A 17,845-nucleotide genomic window follows, 5' to 3' on the forward strand; every position below is an offset into this window, starting at 1 on the left:
GTCAAATATGGCGTCTCCTAGTAAAAACAACAGCACAAATATATATATATATAAGAGCAAACAACAGCCATGATTATCTAATTGAACTAGAATCTGATGGCATCCGAGGAGGTTAAGCTTTTGGGGTTTTGGGTGAGTCCATTTTCACGTAGAGTGGAATGGGCTCTGAAGCTTAAGGGTATTGATTATGAGTATGTAGAAGAAGACATCTTCATCAAGCAGAGCCCTCTTCTTCTACAACTGAACCCGGTTCACAAAAAGGTTCCAGTGCTGGTTCATGGCCACAAGGTGGTGGCCGAGTCATACATTATTCTTGAATACATTGATGAGACATGGAAACAGAAGCCATTGCTGCCTCGAGATCCTTATGAAAGAGCCTCAGTACGATTCTGGGCTAAATTCGCTGAAGAGAAGGTCAGTAATCAAATAACTGTGTTGGTTAATTTTGTGCTTACTTAGAAAACTTTATGTACAAGTCTAAAACCAAACAATTTTAGACATAAACACAAAATCAACACAAAAAATATATATTAAAAAAAAATATCAATATATAGAGGATCGAGACTCGTGAGTATGCCAGCATTAGGTTGTTTCAACTTAATTTACCTAGTAATTAAATGCAGTAAAACTACTTTATAAATGAATGTACTTGTTGATTAAAAAAAATTGCAATTACATTACCGCATTAAGTTTTGCTATAGTCACATGTAACTCTGCCCTGGACGAAGGTAATGTTTACTTACATAAATAAATATGAGAAAGTAGATTAATAATTGGTACAAATGTTTTTGTGATTATATATTGAACTCCATATTGACTAATTTGAATTTCTTGCTCCCGAGATAGGTTTTGAATGGTGCACATAGAGCTTTAATCGTGTACATAGGAGAAGAAAAAGAAAAGGCTTTGAATTCAACCATAGAAGCCTTGGAACGCATAGAGGGAGAGCTGATGGGAAAGAAGGTTTTGGGAGGGGAGAGCATTGGGTATTTGGACATTGCAATAGGGTGGATCTCTTACTGGCTGCCTGTTTGGGAAGAAGTAGGTTCCATGCAGATTTTGGACCCTCTGAAATTTCCTGCAACCATTTCATGGATGAACAAATTTCATAGCCACCCTCTGATCAAGGACAACCTACCTCCTCGAGACAAAATGCTGGTTTACTTTCATGGCCGGAGAAAATATTACACCTCTACACAGATTTAGCAATAAGGGCGCATAAGTATATATATATATCATATATCTCTCTTAAATATTCAAAAGAGGAGAAGCATCCAAGAACTGGAGTTGTTTTCTTTTTTGGAAATAATGATACAATAAATGTTCAACCAAAAAAATGTTACAATAAATGTGATACATGTAATATTATTCAATATTTCAACCCGTCTAATTTCTTTAACGCACATAAGATAATCTTAGTTATTGGTTTGGGTCAAGATTAAGACTTGATAAGATTAGCTCAATAACATTTCACCCAAAAAAATTTCTTAGATTTAAACTCTTCCATCTGGAAGCCAGCAAAATCCTAAACCATCTTAAGGTCTCTGTTATGAAAAAGGGAGTTGGGGGAGGGGCAGCCGACTACCTGTGGCTAGCAATGCGGGTTGAGATGGGGAGGTAGTAGGGGTAGGGCAGAGGCCAGGGGGGTCTTTTTGTTTCTTAGATTTTTAAATTATAAGGACACGAACCTTTCTTTGTTTAAATTTATTTTCAACTTATTTCTTAATAATTTAAAAATTATAGCTAATATATGACTAGTTTCTTAGAATAAATTTTATTATGAGGCTTCTATTGCCAAACGTTTCCTAAATATATATTTGATTGTAGGTGTGTTTCTTGTTTAATTATAGTTGTAAGTGTTAATTTAAGGAATTGAAGAATTATTCTATGTATTTTATATCCAAATTTATACAAATCCATGTCATTGAAAAAGGAAAAGAAACTCCAAGGTGTTGGAGGAGTTGGTTCGGAGGTGTAGCTATAAATACAGGCATCCGAGTTCGAGTTTCCAGTTCAACCCTTGGAACTAGGCAGCAAAGGAGGTAAAATTTATTGTGAATCTCCTAGACCCGGCGTAGATTGTCTGTCTCTGACCGGTCTAATTTAGAAAAAGGGAAAGAAATAATAGTAATAATTAAGGATAAAATAAAGTTGCTATTGGAAGTGATCAATGCATGACAAAATGGTGACAAATATTGGTGAAGGTAATCAAGGTATGAAGAAGATCCAATGGAGTTGATCACGATCCAATCGCATTAAACAATAAATATATGCCTTAATGTTGTATTCCAATTGTTAATTAATTTTTTATCTGCTAAATTGTTAATTAATCAGTTAATGCATAAATCCACATAAAAAAGGACAAATATGCTACAGTACGTGGTTGATATGGTGGTTTGCAGAGTTTAATTATATTTTAGTAATGGAGTACTAATTAATATTCTCTAATTGACACATGCTATATCACCACAATTAAATCATACCTCAACAGTATGATTCAAAGCCTTGCCTGCGTTTTACATCAAAAGCATGCCAACTTAAAAAATTTCTTTTAAGTTGGCAATTTTATGCATATAAAAAGCAATGAGATCGATATCACAGAAAGATTGTGTGAAAAGTTATATGAAGTCTCTTCTTTTCTGTTCAGTAGCTACACTGACCTGGAAAGCAATTTCAAGGAAAATGGCCATATATGGCCACAGGCCACTCCTTTAGTTTGAAAAGCAATTTCAAGGTGGGTTGCATTCTTTACAAGTTAGAAAAGCAAAGTGACTTGCCCTCCATACATGTTGGCCAAAGTCATAGATTTGAATGAGCTAAAAGAAAAAAGAAGAGAAGCACACAAGGCGTCACCTTTGCCTGGTTGGAAAGTGACTTATAGTTAAGGTTTAGAATTAGCTGTATATGGTTCTGAAGGAATGGTATTGGGGTTATTCTATCTTATTTCTATGCTAAATTGCACTAATGATGAGGGCATAGTATTCATCAAATTTCATTTAAGAGAAGCTAGCTGTTGATCCCAACTAAAAAATGCTTCCTGCTATTTCTTCTTTTCTTTTTCATTAACTTTGTAGTTCAACCCTCATCAAGAAGTAGATGTTACTTCGGCTATCAAAATTCCTGTAAAATATCCAAATCTCTCACTCTCTACTAACCAAAATGCATGTGAAAAGAATTTGTATCACAAACGTTGTATTATATAACTTAGGGAAATTTTTTATGTCACCGTCAATCTAAATATTGATAAAGTGATTCTTATTTATATATATGGTCCAGTTTGATAACTGACAACAATTTTTCTTTATCAATAACTGTCGTCCATAAGTTTTGAACTCATGACATTTTCCTACAAAAAAAAGATTGAGTGTCATCTACTAGACCAAATGGTCATTGGCGATAACCTGACAACAAAACATGCGAGATTATCCAACAACATTACATTACCATATAACTTATAAGGAGAGAGAATATTCCACAGTAGTTGTACCCATACGACTAGTTGGTCAGTGGAAGAGAAGACCTGTATTTTCAATTCACACAATTGCAGGAGCTCATAACAAAACAAACACAAGGTGACATACTGGAAACCCCACCATGCAACCCAAAAACCAAAATGAGTGCGCTTTACAAGTACCATGCTTTGGCTTTGGTCTCTCACCAAACTTAGGACCCAAGTTAGCTCCGAGCTGGGCCCTCCAAGGCTGCCGAAAGTGAAAACCACATTGGCAAAGCAAACACCTCAAAATTGAACTTTTATCGCTGCTCTGCCACTGGAATCCACAACCTGAATCTTAATTAATTTGCTGGCTGCTGTTATAGTATAATGGCATTACAGCAATTTTAACAAAAAATAAGGTCATTCAGCAGACCAAAATAGAACAATAGGAAATCAAGGCTTTTTCCATAAGAAGCATCATAATTCATGCCCTCGTTGCCTGTTTTTGCAACAAAATCTTTGCTTAGAACTCTCTCTCTCACCCCTATCATCTCTTGAAGAAAACAATGATTTCATTACAACCCAATGCTTCGATGTCAAGGAAGCTTAGCCGCGCTAAAAAGGCATTGAAGAGCTTCACCAGCAAGGTACAATCAAAGCTTCACAAGCTCAACATCCCCAAAACCATCAAAACCACCACCAGACACCTCCTTGCCTCGCGCTGTTTCCGCTTCTTTGTCCCATCCAAACTACGCGCTCTCACCAAACCTACCTCTACCTTTTCAACTCGTAACCAATACTACAACCACCACTATGATACCTTTCAATCCCACATCGGCTATGCCCAGGGAAATTCTAGCTACCAGCACCACAACAAGGTTCTTCATAATAAGAACGCTGCTGCCATACACATAGACGAGCTCTTTGCAGAACCTGCAGTGGCAGCAGAAACAAGCAAAGGCAAGCAAGTGCTTGATGATGATGAAAATAATGATAACAAGGTTGTGAAAAGTGAGAAAAAGAGTTTGTATAGTGTTGAAGATGCATGGAGGGAAGTGGTTGCTAAGTCGCCACAGCTAAGGGTAGTGGATGAAAGGGCAGAGGAATTCATTAACAAGTTTAGGCAAGAGATGAAGCTGCAGAAGGAGAGGTCCATGCTTGAATTCCAAGAGATGTTGGCTCGCAGTTCCTAATGATTACATTAATTATGATTTAATTCATTTGCCTTTCTTATTGTTTGATTTTTTTTATATAAAATATGCAAGTGATGCAAGAAGCTTGAAGGTTTGCCAGTTTTTTTGTTTTGGCTTTCGAGTGAAGTGAATCAAGCAATGGTTCCAGAAAGTGTGAAGATGTATAGAAACTTTAGGTTCTTTTTTTTTTTCTCTCTCTCTCTCTCTCTCTCTCTCTTGTGGTTTTATATATAGATGGAATGATTTATTGTGGATTGATGTATTGGTCGAAAATATAAATCAAAGATGTTGGTGTGTGCGTATGAAAGAGTACACAGGTCTATAATGTATTACTTGATTACTTGTTTAAGGTCAATCATTGAAGGTTGCTGTGGTGGTCGTTGTGATATCAAGGCTGGAAGTGACATGGCAAATTAATGATCAATTGTGTGAAATTTGTGAGAGCGATGTTAAAGGAACCACATATAAGCGTGACAAGCGTGTTTATTGAGAACTATCCAAATTAATTGGCGTGACCTGCCACTAATTAGTAATTGTTGAAATTAAAGTTAAGACTCTATTGGCTTAGTTGTGATCTACATATTGGTTTATTATAGTACCATAGGATGCTCATATGGCACTATCTTAAATCATTCAATTAATTACCATGGTATTATGCACCCCTAATTATTTAGTACATCACATGAGCTAGCTATTTAGAAGCGATTGGCAATTTGGCATCACTCTGAATATTGAGGAAAGAACTCAATCCAATATCCATGAGAAAGAGTACAGTTAACTTCATTTTCCTTTTTTCTCTACAGTTTCCTTGCTCTACAGATGTACACAATATATAGCAATGTCTAGCGAGCTCAGACAACAGCAGGCTTTGTAAATGTTTCTCCAAGCTTAATCAAGAATATGCTAATTAAGGCTTTCAAGCTTACAGTACCCAGATGAAAGGCAAACACAGTTGACTCTTAGAGCAGAAAATCTTTCATGGGATCATCATGATGTATCTTTTTCATCCGATATGCCTCCATATCCTCAGCAGTAGTAACCTACAAAAGGCAATGCATGGTGTAAAGACATCTATCAAAGAAGCCCAATACTCAAGCAAAAACAAAAAATAAAAATAAAAAACCTAAAACTAAGAAGTTATAACATAAAACGATATATCACAAATAAAGGCATAATGAGATATGTATACCTCATCATTCCATCTAACATTATATTTACGCTTTCTTTCATCCTTCTCTTCCTTCTTTCTCTCATCCTCCTGGCAAAAGCAAAACACACATGAGCAAAAAACCAACGCAGTTCAGAAACATAAAGGCTAGTATAGGCTGATGTGAACTTTGCGTCACATCAAGTTCATCTTAAACAAATATAATCACACTAAAAGCAGTATGTTGGAAAATTAAGCCCACAAAGTCACCTTCTTCAGAGCCTCATCAAGTTTTTTCTGGTCAAGGACCAAATCTTTAGGCACATCAGTTCCCCAAGTAGCAAGCCTTTTCTCCTCTGTTGGAGCAGATGTCTCTGCATCAATTTTGAAGATCCAATCAGAACAAAATTGTAAGTATTTGTCTCAAAACATAAACAAAGTAACAAGGCTTCTCAAGAGACAACAGATATGAGGGTAAACTAAACGGGAAGCACTATCATAAGCGAAAATTGTATATGAATGTTTGCATGCATTCAGGCTCAGTGAAATAAAGGAAATGCTGAATCAACCACAATACACGAAATCAGACAAACTTTTCAATATGGTTAAAGTAGTCCTGAAGGACAATAAAAACAGTGTTCTTACAAATTTAAAAAACTAAACAAAAATGTATATGAAGGTACAAACCTTTAGAGGCTGCTTTACGGGCAATATTTGCCTTCATTAGGTCTACTGCTGCCTCAGCCGCCTCAATTCCAGCAGCACCAGTGCAATAACTGTTCTGAATTGTTTGCTTACAACACTTGTAACCCCATTGGTGATCCTTCCACCAGGACCCCCAACACTTGTGTGGTTATTGATGTAAGCATCCTCTTCATACTTGCTTTTCGGAAGGGATGTCTCCTTCAAAAGAAAACCAGAAGAAAAGAAATGTGAGTTTCCTTCCCAAGCATTCAATGATGCTACACACACACACCCCTAAAGCAAAGCCTTTTTGTAGTGTAAGGATATATGATAAAATAAACAATGCAAGGAAAAATCACAAAACAGAGTTGATTATTTGAGAATGAATTTAATTTCCTAATACCATGCCCTTTACAACTCTGCCAGCACGATCATATTCAACTTGTCTCTCACTCTGTCCCAAAAGAAGCTCCTTCGGAACTTCTTCTTCAGTTGCTGCATTGCCATATTTCTCCAAAATGGCATCTTTCATCCGTGACTTCAACTTCTCCTTAATGACCTTATAGTTCTTATACAGCAATTCGGCTTGAGATGGAGCAGCTTGCATGTGGATGTCTTGTCCTTTTTCAAAGGCTTCCCATGCATGAATATTGAGCTGCCTGAACTCTAAAGCTTGCCCACTCGCTCTATATTGGTTATCTCCCTGTGACAGTGGCAAGTTGAAAATTCAGAATTGTTTGTACACTCACTATGTTAAAGAAAATAGTTAAAAAGATATTCCAACTATCGTCCATGATTTCCAGAGGTACTCACTCCATAAAACTTCTCATTCGGGTCAGCATCAGGAAGAGGATCTTCACGCATGGACCGAGTTTTGGGATCATAATAAGCGGAATTGACATCAAGATTTAAAAGATACTTCGCTGTGTCCTCCCGAATACGCAAATTTCTAAACCAAGAGAAAATAAAATAAATATTATGTTTGCATAGTCCTTCGGAGGAAGGATACACACAATTTAAAATTTTCTGATTAAACGACATACAAGTAAATGACAAAACAAGGAGAAAGAAAACAAAATTGCAATACACACCTGACAGTGCCAGTGCTTCCACCACCAGTTGTGCGAACGCGCTTCTCAACCTTTGCAAAATCCATTTGTTTGCTTTCATCAACCTTGGCCTCATCAACCTTCAGAGCATCTTCATCCTCATCGTCGTCACTAACCTCCCCCTCGCCATTCTTCTTATTATTTTCCTCCTCTAACTTTTTCAGCTGCAGCTCTTTCAGATACTTCCTTCTAGCCTCATCCCTTGCTTCGTATCTCTCAATGACACGAGCATAAGTTGCTGCATCAAAACCATTCCATCTATCCCGTTTGCCATCATAATCCAGCTCAAAAGTCTCTATCTTTTCATCAGGTGCAATGTACATGTTAGTCCATTTTGCTCTTTTCTTTCTAGGCCTCTCCATGCAGGACTTTGCATTATGCGTCATGGCCCCACAGCTGCCAATAGCAAAATGATAAAAACCCAGGTAAAACATGAATCCCAACTATACCACAGTATATGAGAAAGAATACAGATGAAAAGGCATGATCTTATTCGGAAGAGTTTAAATTGTTTTGTCATAAGCTAAAATTTTTTATCCTGTCCACAAAATAAAAAAAGAAGATAAACAAACTTTTGTTTGCAAGCAAAATTATATGACTATAGAAAGCAAGACAAAAACTTGATTTGGTATATACTATGTCCATATATATGCTTCAATAACTACAGTAAAAGGAAATTGAGCAGTCATCCCATCTTCCTCAACAGCCACTAAAAGTAATGGTAAATTGGCAATGGAGCAAGGAGCAGAGCACTCCTGTAGTTCTCAAGTTCCTTCTAGGTTCGATCTAACTCAATTTTGGATCAAGAAAATTCAACTAAAAGTATAAATTCAGTCAATTGAAAGGAAACATGTGTCCTACAAGGTGACTGAGCCTCACAGTCCATGGAAAAGAAATTTCTATGCAGCATTTCTTGCAACTAGTTATTACCTGGACAATAAAATTTTCAAATCAGAGGTCCAACTCTTATAATTGTCAATGAGTTTTGGACACATACAAAAGACTGGCAATTTGACACAGAGATGGGGTCAATAGTTGATACAGTAATAAAATTCTAATCTAGGGACCACAGCTATATATGCATTGGCTAAACCACCATACCAAAACAAATTATCAGTATTTATCACAGTTTTTTATTCGATGAAGAATAGATAAGTATAAAAATGCATTCATGAATTTAAATTTGAAAACTATTAAGTAAATGCAAGTAAATTCTTTGATCAGTTAACAAACCAGTGTTGAACATGGGTGGATATAAAAATGTCTTGAGCTCATCACACCATCAGCAATCTTGTCCTTCCCTATAATGAAAAGCATTTTCCCAATTATCAACTGTGCATAGAATGACTTCCCCAGTGGAAAGATTTTATCATTAAACACCCTTTACAATTATCGATCAACAGAAAATATTATATTCAAGATTTAATTAGCAATAACTTAGTGCAGATAACACAAGATAATAGTAGGAAAAACAATCAAGAACCAATATTGTAAGCAATATTTGTACCGAAAAAAATATTGCAAGCAATACATTGTCAACATACTTTTCACATGCTCCCTTCCGGTACTTATCAGCCTGAAAAATCTTTGCACCTCTGTCGTACCAGGATTTTGTATAATTTGGATCTGATTTCCATTTCCTTTGATGTTTCAAACTCTAAACAGATATAGAAACAAAACACCCTGTAAGCATATGCAGTTTTGACATTACAGTAAGAGAAAGGGTGTAGGAATCTTTGAAAGTTGGTCCCTCGGCATTAAGATACCAAGGCGCAGATGACATGTACTGAGGAATATGAGGATTAATCTCTTTCCCATCTTCATCGACTTCAGCTGGCGCTAGCCCAGCTTTACGTGCTTCCTCCAATTCAATCTGCTTCCGATGATCCTCCCTTGATTTGAAAGCCACTGAAAACCCCAAAGAACAAGCCAAATTACATAAAACTGAAATTTTGATATGACATTGTTACTGAAGAGTGTTTACTTGGGCAACTAACTTGATTGGGAAAAACTAGTACATTTTAAAAGTAGCAAATGAGAACAGTTTCATTCACAAACTATTGCACAAGTGGGCAACTGAAATGCCATTTCCAATCTCATCCTGCTTATACCCATTACCCATTCGGAGTCATACTTCAGTTTTGCATTGGTGCAATCTCATATCTTAAAAATCATAATATACAAACAAAAGTCCTAAGCTTTGAGTCCTATCCATCTTCATCTGGTAATATGGTATTATTATTCATCTCAAACAAAAAAAAAATACCCAATACTTTTTAATTTTCAATAAATAGCGTGTCATTATGTTATGGTTCAACAAACTAACATCATAATCAGACAAATCTTCCCTAAAACTTCACCATTCCGCCTAAAATTTAAGGCTTGTACGAAATTTTGATCATTCACCATCATAACGCAAAAGAATGACTCGTTCATTTCGGCATTATATATCTTGTTATAACTTTGATTTCAAATGCAGCGATCGAGAAAATTGGGGGCAAAGGGAACTGTAACTTTACCTGAAGCCGTAGCCATAAGTGAAATGCAGGAAGAGGACCACGAAGGATCAGACACTTATAGTAAACCAGAGGAACACCGAAAGCGATTTCGAAGCGTTGGAGATTAGTTGGAGAGTGTTGTAGACGAACCCAAACACCGTAGAGGACAGAAGGGATTTGTACGTAGAAAGCTTCGAAATCGTTTACGTTGTTCCTCGGTGGTTCTAGAAGAGTCTGTGATTGTGTGGATTGAGAATACCGTGGGGAAACATGCATGGTAACGACGAACCATCGGGCCCATGCCTTTCTGTTGCTTTTTGTCTCATGGGATAATGTGGCCAAGGTAGCAGCAATTGCCTCAATGTGCATACAACCAGAGGTATCTCACCGTCCTTTCATGGGCAAGGTTGTGCCAGGCCTTAAAGCTAGTATGCAGGCTGTGACTAAAAAGTCTTTCAATGTCACTGGGGGAGTGGAAGAGAAATACAGGTTTGTTCTTTGTATTTTAATGCTAAAAGTTTTTTAAAATTTATTAATTTGAAAGGTATTGACATTTTGAGTACTATATGATTTTTATTGACTTTTAAAAAGTCTTGATTGAGTATTCTCTGACTTTTATAAACTTTTAAAATGTCTATAAAAGTTTTTATTGAGTACCTCTTGACTTTTTAATTTAATAAAAGTCATTAAATGTCTGAATTGAATATACCCCCCTTAGTAATCAATATTTCAAAAGTTAATATTCATCATTTGTACCTTTAATATTCACCATTCATACATTTGGTATTCCTTATTCGTTGGCTACTAAAGGTTTCAAATTTAAGTCCATTTTTAGCACTTAGTAGGAAACAACCAAACGTTATAGACAGTGTTTAGTAGAATAACCATTGAATTCTATGAAGAGAATTTAGCACCCACTAAATTCTTGGCAACACTACCACCAAATTCTATGCTTGGTGTCAGAGTCTAATTTTTCAAGCAACGAAATATGACCGTGCAATGTCAAGATTCCTCTTAATCAAGGCTAGCCTATCTCTCTCGTATGCTTCTTTCATGATTTAGACCAATCCGATACCATTTATGAGGGTTCCCGACAAGAACTACTCTCGCTCATCACAACTATATGATTGCTTCCCTGTTCCAAGGTTACTAGCCAAGACACACTCTCCCTATAGATAGGTTCTCATGTTGCTGACATTCCATTCTCTACGTCGAATCTCACTTTGTTCTCTCATCTCTATTTGTCATGGCACTAAGGGCTAGTAGGACATACAAGCAAACATGCAAGCATGCCACCTGAGTGAGCAACTCATAACCAATTCCCACATTCGCCTTCTCTTGTTAGCACGAGGTCACCCTTTCCCATGCGTGCAAGCATCATGTATAGTGCATGGCAGAACCCAAGCTGATGCTTACGTTGAGTACTACATGGCTAAGGTGCACCATAAAGCTTTCGAGAGTTCACATATAACTCACATGTTGTGCATATAGTGTTGCCTTAGCATATCTCTCATGTAGCCTCGTCAACACGCACGCGCATTGCAATACAAGCTCCCATGTTTGCTTGTATTGTCCGTGGAACCTCATTTCCAAAGGAAATACATGACCGCCCTCGGGGAAGTCATATATTCGTCCCCTAAGTCCCCAAATGTTCCTATAGTAGCTCGTTTAGCGTCGAAGATGGTGGAGAGCCTTACACCATGCCTCCCCCTAATAAGCATTTCTTCACAAATCATGAGGAAACATCAAATTGCGTAAGGAGTCATAATGGCTCATAATCAATTCATCTAAACTTCGATTAGCGATCCATTAATTGTGTTAGACTCGTTTTGATCCCTTGAGTTCACGAGTATTTTTTAGATTTTTCAAATTCCAATAAGAAGATCCATAAACTGCCAAATTACTGAAATACCCTTCTACTAGTACAACTCGACCACTATTCACCAAATGGACATACTCTCGCCATTGAACCCCTCATTCTTCATATTATGTCACGGAACCACAACTCTAAGTGTGGACCATGACACTTGGCCACCACCACCAGTTTCTCGACAATGTTACAACCTCGCTCCCACCACCACCACCACTTCTATCACTGATATTGCTACTACTATTGCCACCAGTTATCTACCACCATCCTCGTACCGCCACCACTACCATCACTAAAACCATCACTCATGCCAATATAGCTGCTACAATTACCACCGTCTAAACCACCACCACCATATTTACCTATTTAAAATAGGCTTTTTTTTTTTTTTATATTCCTTATAAAAATGCAAATGTATTAAATCGACAACATTTTTTACCACAAATATTGATGCAAATTTTTAACCACCATGAAACAATCTTGTCTTTTGAAGAAAAAACAAAACAGAAAAAAATAATCCAACAAAGAACATAACCATTTTTTTTCTTCATTTTTATTTTATTTACAATTGTTATCATTATTTGGTTTATCACTCATCTTTTGACTTCTTGGTTGTAGCCTTAACCACCGTCAGCTCTAACAACTAACAAGGACCAATAGTTAGGAACTTTAAACTACTTTTTATGGGCTACGCATGGATCATGCCGATTGTCGTTAGGACATCAATCATGAGATCGAATCTCAACGGAATATTCCTTCTCATCCTCATCCTGTCATCCACATCCGCAGCACGCGCACCATGCATCCTCCACAGTCACGGAGTCATCGGGTCGAAGTCCAAACATGACGCCGTCTAAGCGTCCACTTAATTTCAAATCCGCAAAAACGCCCTCGTTTTACTCCTCACCCCTTCACAAACAATAAAGACACCGTCGTTTTGACCTATCCCCTTGTACGTATCGCAGTTCCTTGGCATTATCATTTCCGCACCAATAATTAATAAATACCTCCACTTCCTCCCCACTCTCACTGAAACTCTCTCGCTCACATTCTCCGAATCCACTTTACCATCTGAGATCGATTCGCTCGTCTTCTTTGCTCCCCAGTCAGAATCAATGGCGAAAGAACCAGTTCGCGTCCTCGTTACCGGAGCCGCAGGTACTGTAACGCTAACGCATCCATAATTTTACTGTTTCTTCAAAATCTCAACTAGCTCTTTGATCTTCTTAGATCTACGATTGTCTTCGGAAACGAAGTTTTAATCGCTTTCTTGGTTGTAATTTTGCATATGCTTGACTCACAGTTTAGATCTAGCGCTTGATGTTGTTAAATCCTATAGTAATTAGATCGATCAAGTAGGATCGCTGAAGTAGTGATTGGATCGATGTTTTTGAATCGTATAGTATGTGTTTGTGATGTTGATTTTGATTTTTGAGCGGTGTGTGAAAGTATAAATGTTGTTCGATTTGCAGGACAAATCGGATATGCTCTTGTACCGATGGTCGCCAGGGGAGTGATGCTGGGAGCTGACCAACCGGTGATTCTGCACCTGCTTGATATCCCACCTGCTGCTGAGGCTTTGAATGGCGTGAAGATGGAGTTGGTGGATGCTGCTTTCCCTCTTCTTAAAGGTAAAGATGGATCAAAGAACTGATCTTTCATCGACATATGTACTCATGGACTGTGATGTGATACTTGTGTTGTTATGTACCCCAGGTGTTGTTGCTACAACTGATGTTGTGGAGGCATGCACTGGAGTCAACATTGCTGTCATGGTTGGTGGATTCCCAAGGAAAGAAGGCATGGAGAGAAAGGATGTCATGACAAAGAACGTTTCCATTTACAAGTCTCAGGCTTCTGCACTAGAGAAGCATGCAGCTGCTAACTGCAAGGTAACTGGTTTTCTTCCCAACAAAATTGAAATGCAACAAGATTATTGGGTCTGCGATTAGTTCTTAGGAATATAGTTACTAGGTTGTGGATCTCTGCACCATTTATATTCACAACTACATCTTCATGTCGAATCATTAACTGATTACCCATGAAAGCTAAAAGTTGAAATGGTGCTATGCATCTTATGCATCTTCATTGTTTTCTTAAATAAAAATCCTGAGGGTGGTCCTGCAGATGCAGCATTGTGAATGTTGTGTTCTGCGTGAGGGGTGTGATCAGGACCCCTTTGTAAAAAAAAAATAAAAGTTTTGATGGGTTTTTATGGCCCTATGCAAACAAACTCATCATATCAATGGCATAAGAGTTTTTAGGTTTACTGTACAACATGAAGACTCTTGTTGCATTGTAAATTCAAATTGATTTAACATTTACAAATTTCCCTTCTATTAATCTATTTCCTTTCTTTTGCAGGTTTTGGTTGTTGCTAATCCTGCAAACACTAATGCATTGATCTTGAAGGAATTTGCACCATCTATCCCTGAGAGAAACATAACTTGTCTGACTAGACTGGACCATAACAGGGCATTGGGCCAGGTTTCAGAGAGATTGAATGTTCAAGTTTCTGATGTTAAAAATGTTATTATCTGGGGAAACCACTCATCATCTCAGTATCCTGATGTCAACCATGCAACTGTCAAAACACCATCTGGAGAGAAAGCTGTTCGTGAGCTTGTTGCTGATGATGCATGGTATGGGAATGCAAAAAAATAAATTAATTAATTAATTTTCACTTGAGTCCTGTTTTAGGTTTACTTATATTGAAGCACTCCTTTTTTGGTAGGTTGAAAGGAGAATTCATTACCACTGTTCAACAACGGGGTGCTGCGATCATCAAGGCCCGAAAGCTGTCCAGTGCATTATCTGCTGCCAGTTCTGCTTGTGACCACATTCGTGATTGGGTACTTGGAACCCCAGAGGTTTGTGTGATTCTGCCTGATCTTCACTATATTATGTTATTCGTATGCATACATGCTTATGATTTATTTGACTATGCATTCAGGGCACTTGGGTTTCCATGGGTGTGTACTCTGATGGCTCATACAATGTACCTTCTGGTCTCATTTATTCCTTCCCAGTCACTTGCTGTAACGGAGACTGGAAGATTGTTCAAGGTAAGAGCCTGCAGCTCCTGCATTCATTGACAATTTAACAGAATATGAAATATCTGGAGTTCTAATATCTTTTGGATTTACAATTGTGCAGGACTCTCTATTGACGAGTTCTCCAGGAAGAAGTTGGATGCAACCGCAGATGAGCTCAGTGAGGAAAAAGCTTTGGCATACTCTTGCCTCTCTTGAATGTTCTCATCTATTCCTTAGTGTTGTTGTAAGTTGACTTCCCTGCGATGTGTGTCGAATGGAAGTAGGTTAAAGTTTTGAATAATGCCATTGTTAAGATAGAGAGAACTGTAATGATGGAGAGGCTGCTTCTGTGGATTTTACTGCTGTTGAATCCCTTAAGTGCGGATATTTGACTTTTTTTTTTTTTCCTTTGTTAATTGCTTATTTGAACGTCTATGGGATGTAAAATGATCCATATCTGCCTTGATTCCAATTTGTTAGTGCTTCTAGTTATGTTGATGATTACCAAGACTCCAAGCAGTCCCAATAATTCGCATGCGACTTAAATTACCTCTCTGGCCTATTTGGCCTTGGCAATCTATATTGTGAGTTATGCAGTTGGGAATGTTGAAAGGGAACAGTTATTATCTATATAGCTTGTGTATGTTCTCTGCCCAAAAAATTCAACAGTGGGGTGGTCAATATACATCCCTTTTCCACAATTACCCATCACATTCTACTCACATGGGGTGATTATGAGAATCAGAGGAAGGGTCTATTTGCCAACGCCTAATGCCCAAAACAAAAAGAGATTAACTACAAATATTTCTCCTCTTGCTTTGGTCTAAAAGAATTGACTCAAGACACCGGAGGATACTTTTATTCTTTTCAATGCTGGAAGATGTCTTAAATTTGAAACCTTCTTTATGTCTACAAATAATCTAGGGTCAATTACATTTTACACTTCTCAAATATAAGTTGTTTTTTACTTTGGTACTCGATGTTCAAAACGTTTCAATGTGATACTTAAAGTTTATGAAAATTGCAATGTGCTCATTCTGTTAACTTTTTTGATAATTTTGACTGCATATAACATATATGTGTGGGACTCATTTACACTGATGTGAACAGTAGATTTACATCATGCGAAAAAAAAAATAATTAAAAAAGTCAGTTAAAATTTTATAAGTTAAAAAACTAACAATTAATTAAAAATTGAAAAATTGAAAAAACGAAAAATTGGGAATGAAAGAGATGAGGGGGGGGGAGGGAGAGGTATGGATGAAGGAGATCATTTTTTATATTTAGTTTTAATGTTATCTTTTAATTTTTTTTAATATATAATAATTTAGCTGTTTTTTTTTATTTCTTTTTTGTTTATTTATTTTATTTGTTCACGTAGCGTAAATTTATTATCCATATCAATGTAAATGAATCTCACACATACTATATGCAGTTAAAATTAACAAAAAAGTACTTTGTAATTTTCATAAACTTTAAGTTTTATATTGAAACGTTTTAAACATTAGATAACAAAGTGAAAACAACTTATACTTGAAGGGTGCAAAATGTAATTGACCCAATAATCTATTAGGATCATAGATCAGAACCTATCACCCAATTTGATTTTCAATAACTTCTTTGATCGAGCTGCCAAACGGTTTGCCTTCTTTGTAAGTAGATATCAATGGGTTTTAACGCAATAAAGACCAGCCACCCTCCCCTAAATCACACCTTCCTGTTACTGTTCGTGGAACTGAATGTCTTTCTCATTTACTTAGTGGCTTCATACAGAAGCAGCAATCAAGACTAGAAATTTCTCTGACGACTTTAAAGTAAGGCTATGTAGGGCCACTAATGGATCTTTTGGTTCTACTTTTGCATTTCCTAGCTCCTTTATGACCACTCCTATTAATAAAGTATCATTTGGAAAAACTGACACTGTCCTACTGACGGAGCCAAAAAAATGTACCCACGGGGAACATTTTCTTTTCCTTTTTTTTTTTTTCAATAATTCTCTTTTTTCATCGGTTGATTTGTAAAGGAACAAAAGTTACAAAGCAACTCCATAGGTGTAAGAATAAGAAAATAAAAAAGCACATCCACAAATATAGAAAGAGAAAAGGATGAAAAATGAAGAGAGAAAAGAGACAAGGATGAAAAAAGAAGAGAGAAATCACTTACCAAGTTACCAGTCATGGCTTGCGTTGGAAGAGGCTTGGAGAGCATGCTAATGTTGGTATGGACTATGGACAGAGCTATGGACAAAGGTGGGACACGTGAATGAAGGGAATTGAGAAACACGTTAGAATGAGATTGAAAATTGATGAAATAGATTATTTATTTGGTGTCGTTTTAGTAAAATAATTAAACTAAATACCTAATATGTTTTACCAAAAAAAAAGGCTCAATATGTGAGAGAGCATTATGAGCGCGTTTTACACTCTTTCACATTTCACGTTAATCTGCATATGCTTTCATTTCATATTAGGAAAGAATTTCATATTTACATAGTTTTAGACAATAATATATCCAAAACTTTATCTCGGAATCTATCTGAGAGAGAGGGTGCAGAAATGCAAAAGGGGAGGTTAATTCCTTTTGAAAATGTAATGGCAAACAAGATCAAAACAATAATACTAAGGTTCGGAACTTGCTCTGTTTTTCCAAGATCACTTTAATGTGATTTCATTGAAAAGTAAAAAGAGATCAATTCAATATGTATGAGTAAATGCTAAGAAAATAGGTTAATGGACTTGGACTGGCACTACGAGCCAAAAACTTTAAGCCACGATTTTTTTCAGTGCCTGCATTCAAACTAAAATGGGTAATATGAATAAAAAGATTTTGGATCACAAAATTTGTGTATATATTTGACTTCTATATGTTCACAC

The 17,845-nt window shown here is 36.8% G+C and overlaps 4 protein-coding genes across 4 annotated transcripts; 3 read left to right on the forward strand and 1 right to left on the reverse strand.

Annotated features, from left to right (window-relative positions):
• Nucleotides 1-92: 92 nt before the first annotated feature.
• LOC147293847 (putative glutathione S-transferase) lies at nucleotides 93-1,421 on the forward strand. Its single transcript, XM_086234179.1, has 2 exons — nucleotides 93-414; nucleotides 847-1,421. The coding sequence occupies exons 1-2, from the start codon at nucleotides 97-99 to the stop codon at nucleotides 1,204-1,206; spliced, it is 678 nt and encodes a 225-aa protein (XP_086090305.1). The 5' UTR covers nucleotides 93-96; the 3' UTR covers nucleotides 1,207-1,421.
• A 2,530-nt stretch (nucleotides 1,422-3,951) lies between these two features.
• On the forward strand, nucleotides 3,952-4,807 carry LOC147293848 (cotton fiber protein). The gene has a single exon (XM_086234172.1). It carries the CDS (start codon nucleotides 4,003-4,005, stop codon nucleotides 4,627-4,629), a length of 627 nt encoding a protein of 208 aa, XP_086090298.1. The 5' UTR covers nucleotides 3,952-4,002; the 3' UTR covers nucleotides 4,630-4,807.
• A 781-nt stretch (nucleotides 4,808-5,588) lies between these two features.
• Nucleotides 5,589-10,104, reverse strand: LOC147293849 (pre-mRNA-splicing factor SLU7-like). The gene is given in 11 exon segments (XM_086231137.1): nucleotides 5,589-5,669; nucleotides 5,819-5,887; nucleotides 6,047-6,150; nucleotides 6,464-6,619; nucleotides 6,622-6,679; nucleotides 6,864-7,163; nucleotides 7,274-7,409; nucleotides 7,552-7,965; nucleotides 9,114-9,227; nucleotides 9,315-9,477; nucleotides 10,089-10,104. Coding segments are annotated over 11 exon segments (1,611 nt in total).
• Nucleotides 10,105-12,909: 2,805 nt separating this feature from the next.
• C-NAD-MDH1 (Lactate/malate dehydrogenase family protein) lies at nucleotides 12,910-15,476 on the forward strand. The gene is made up of 7 exons (XM_086231747.1): nucleotides 12,910-13,095; nucleotides 13,410-13,568; nucleotides 13,654-13,829; nucleotides 14,302-14,579; nucleotides 14,672-14,807; nucleotides 14,891-15,002; nucleotides 15,094-15,476. The coding sequence occupies exons 1-7, from the start codon at nucleotides 13,053-13,055 to the stop codon at nucleotides 15,186-15,188; spliced, it is 999 nt and encodes a 332-aa protein (XP_086087873.1). The 5' UTR covers nucleotides 12,910-13,052; the 3' UTR covers nucleotides 15,189-15,476.
• Nucleotides 15,477-17,845: the final 2,369 nt, after the last annotated feature.

Source organism: Dryas octopetala, chromosome 2 (assembly GCF_963921425.1).
Source record: "Dryas octopetala chromosome 2, drDryOcto1.1, whole genome shotgun sequence".
Lineage (NCBI taxonomy): Eukaryota > Viridiplantae > Streptophyta > Magnoliopsida > Rosales > Rosaceae > Dryas > Dryas octopetala.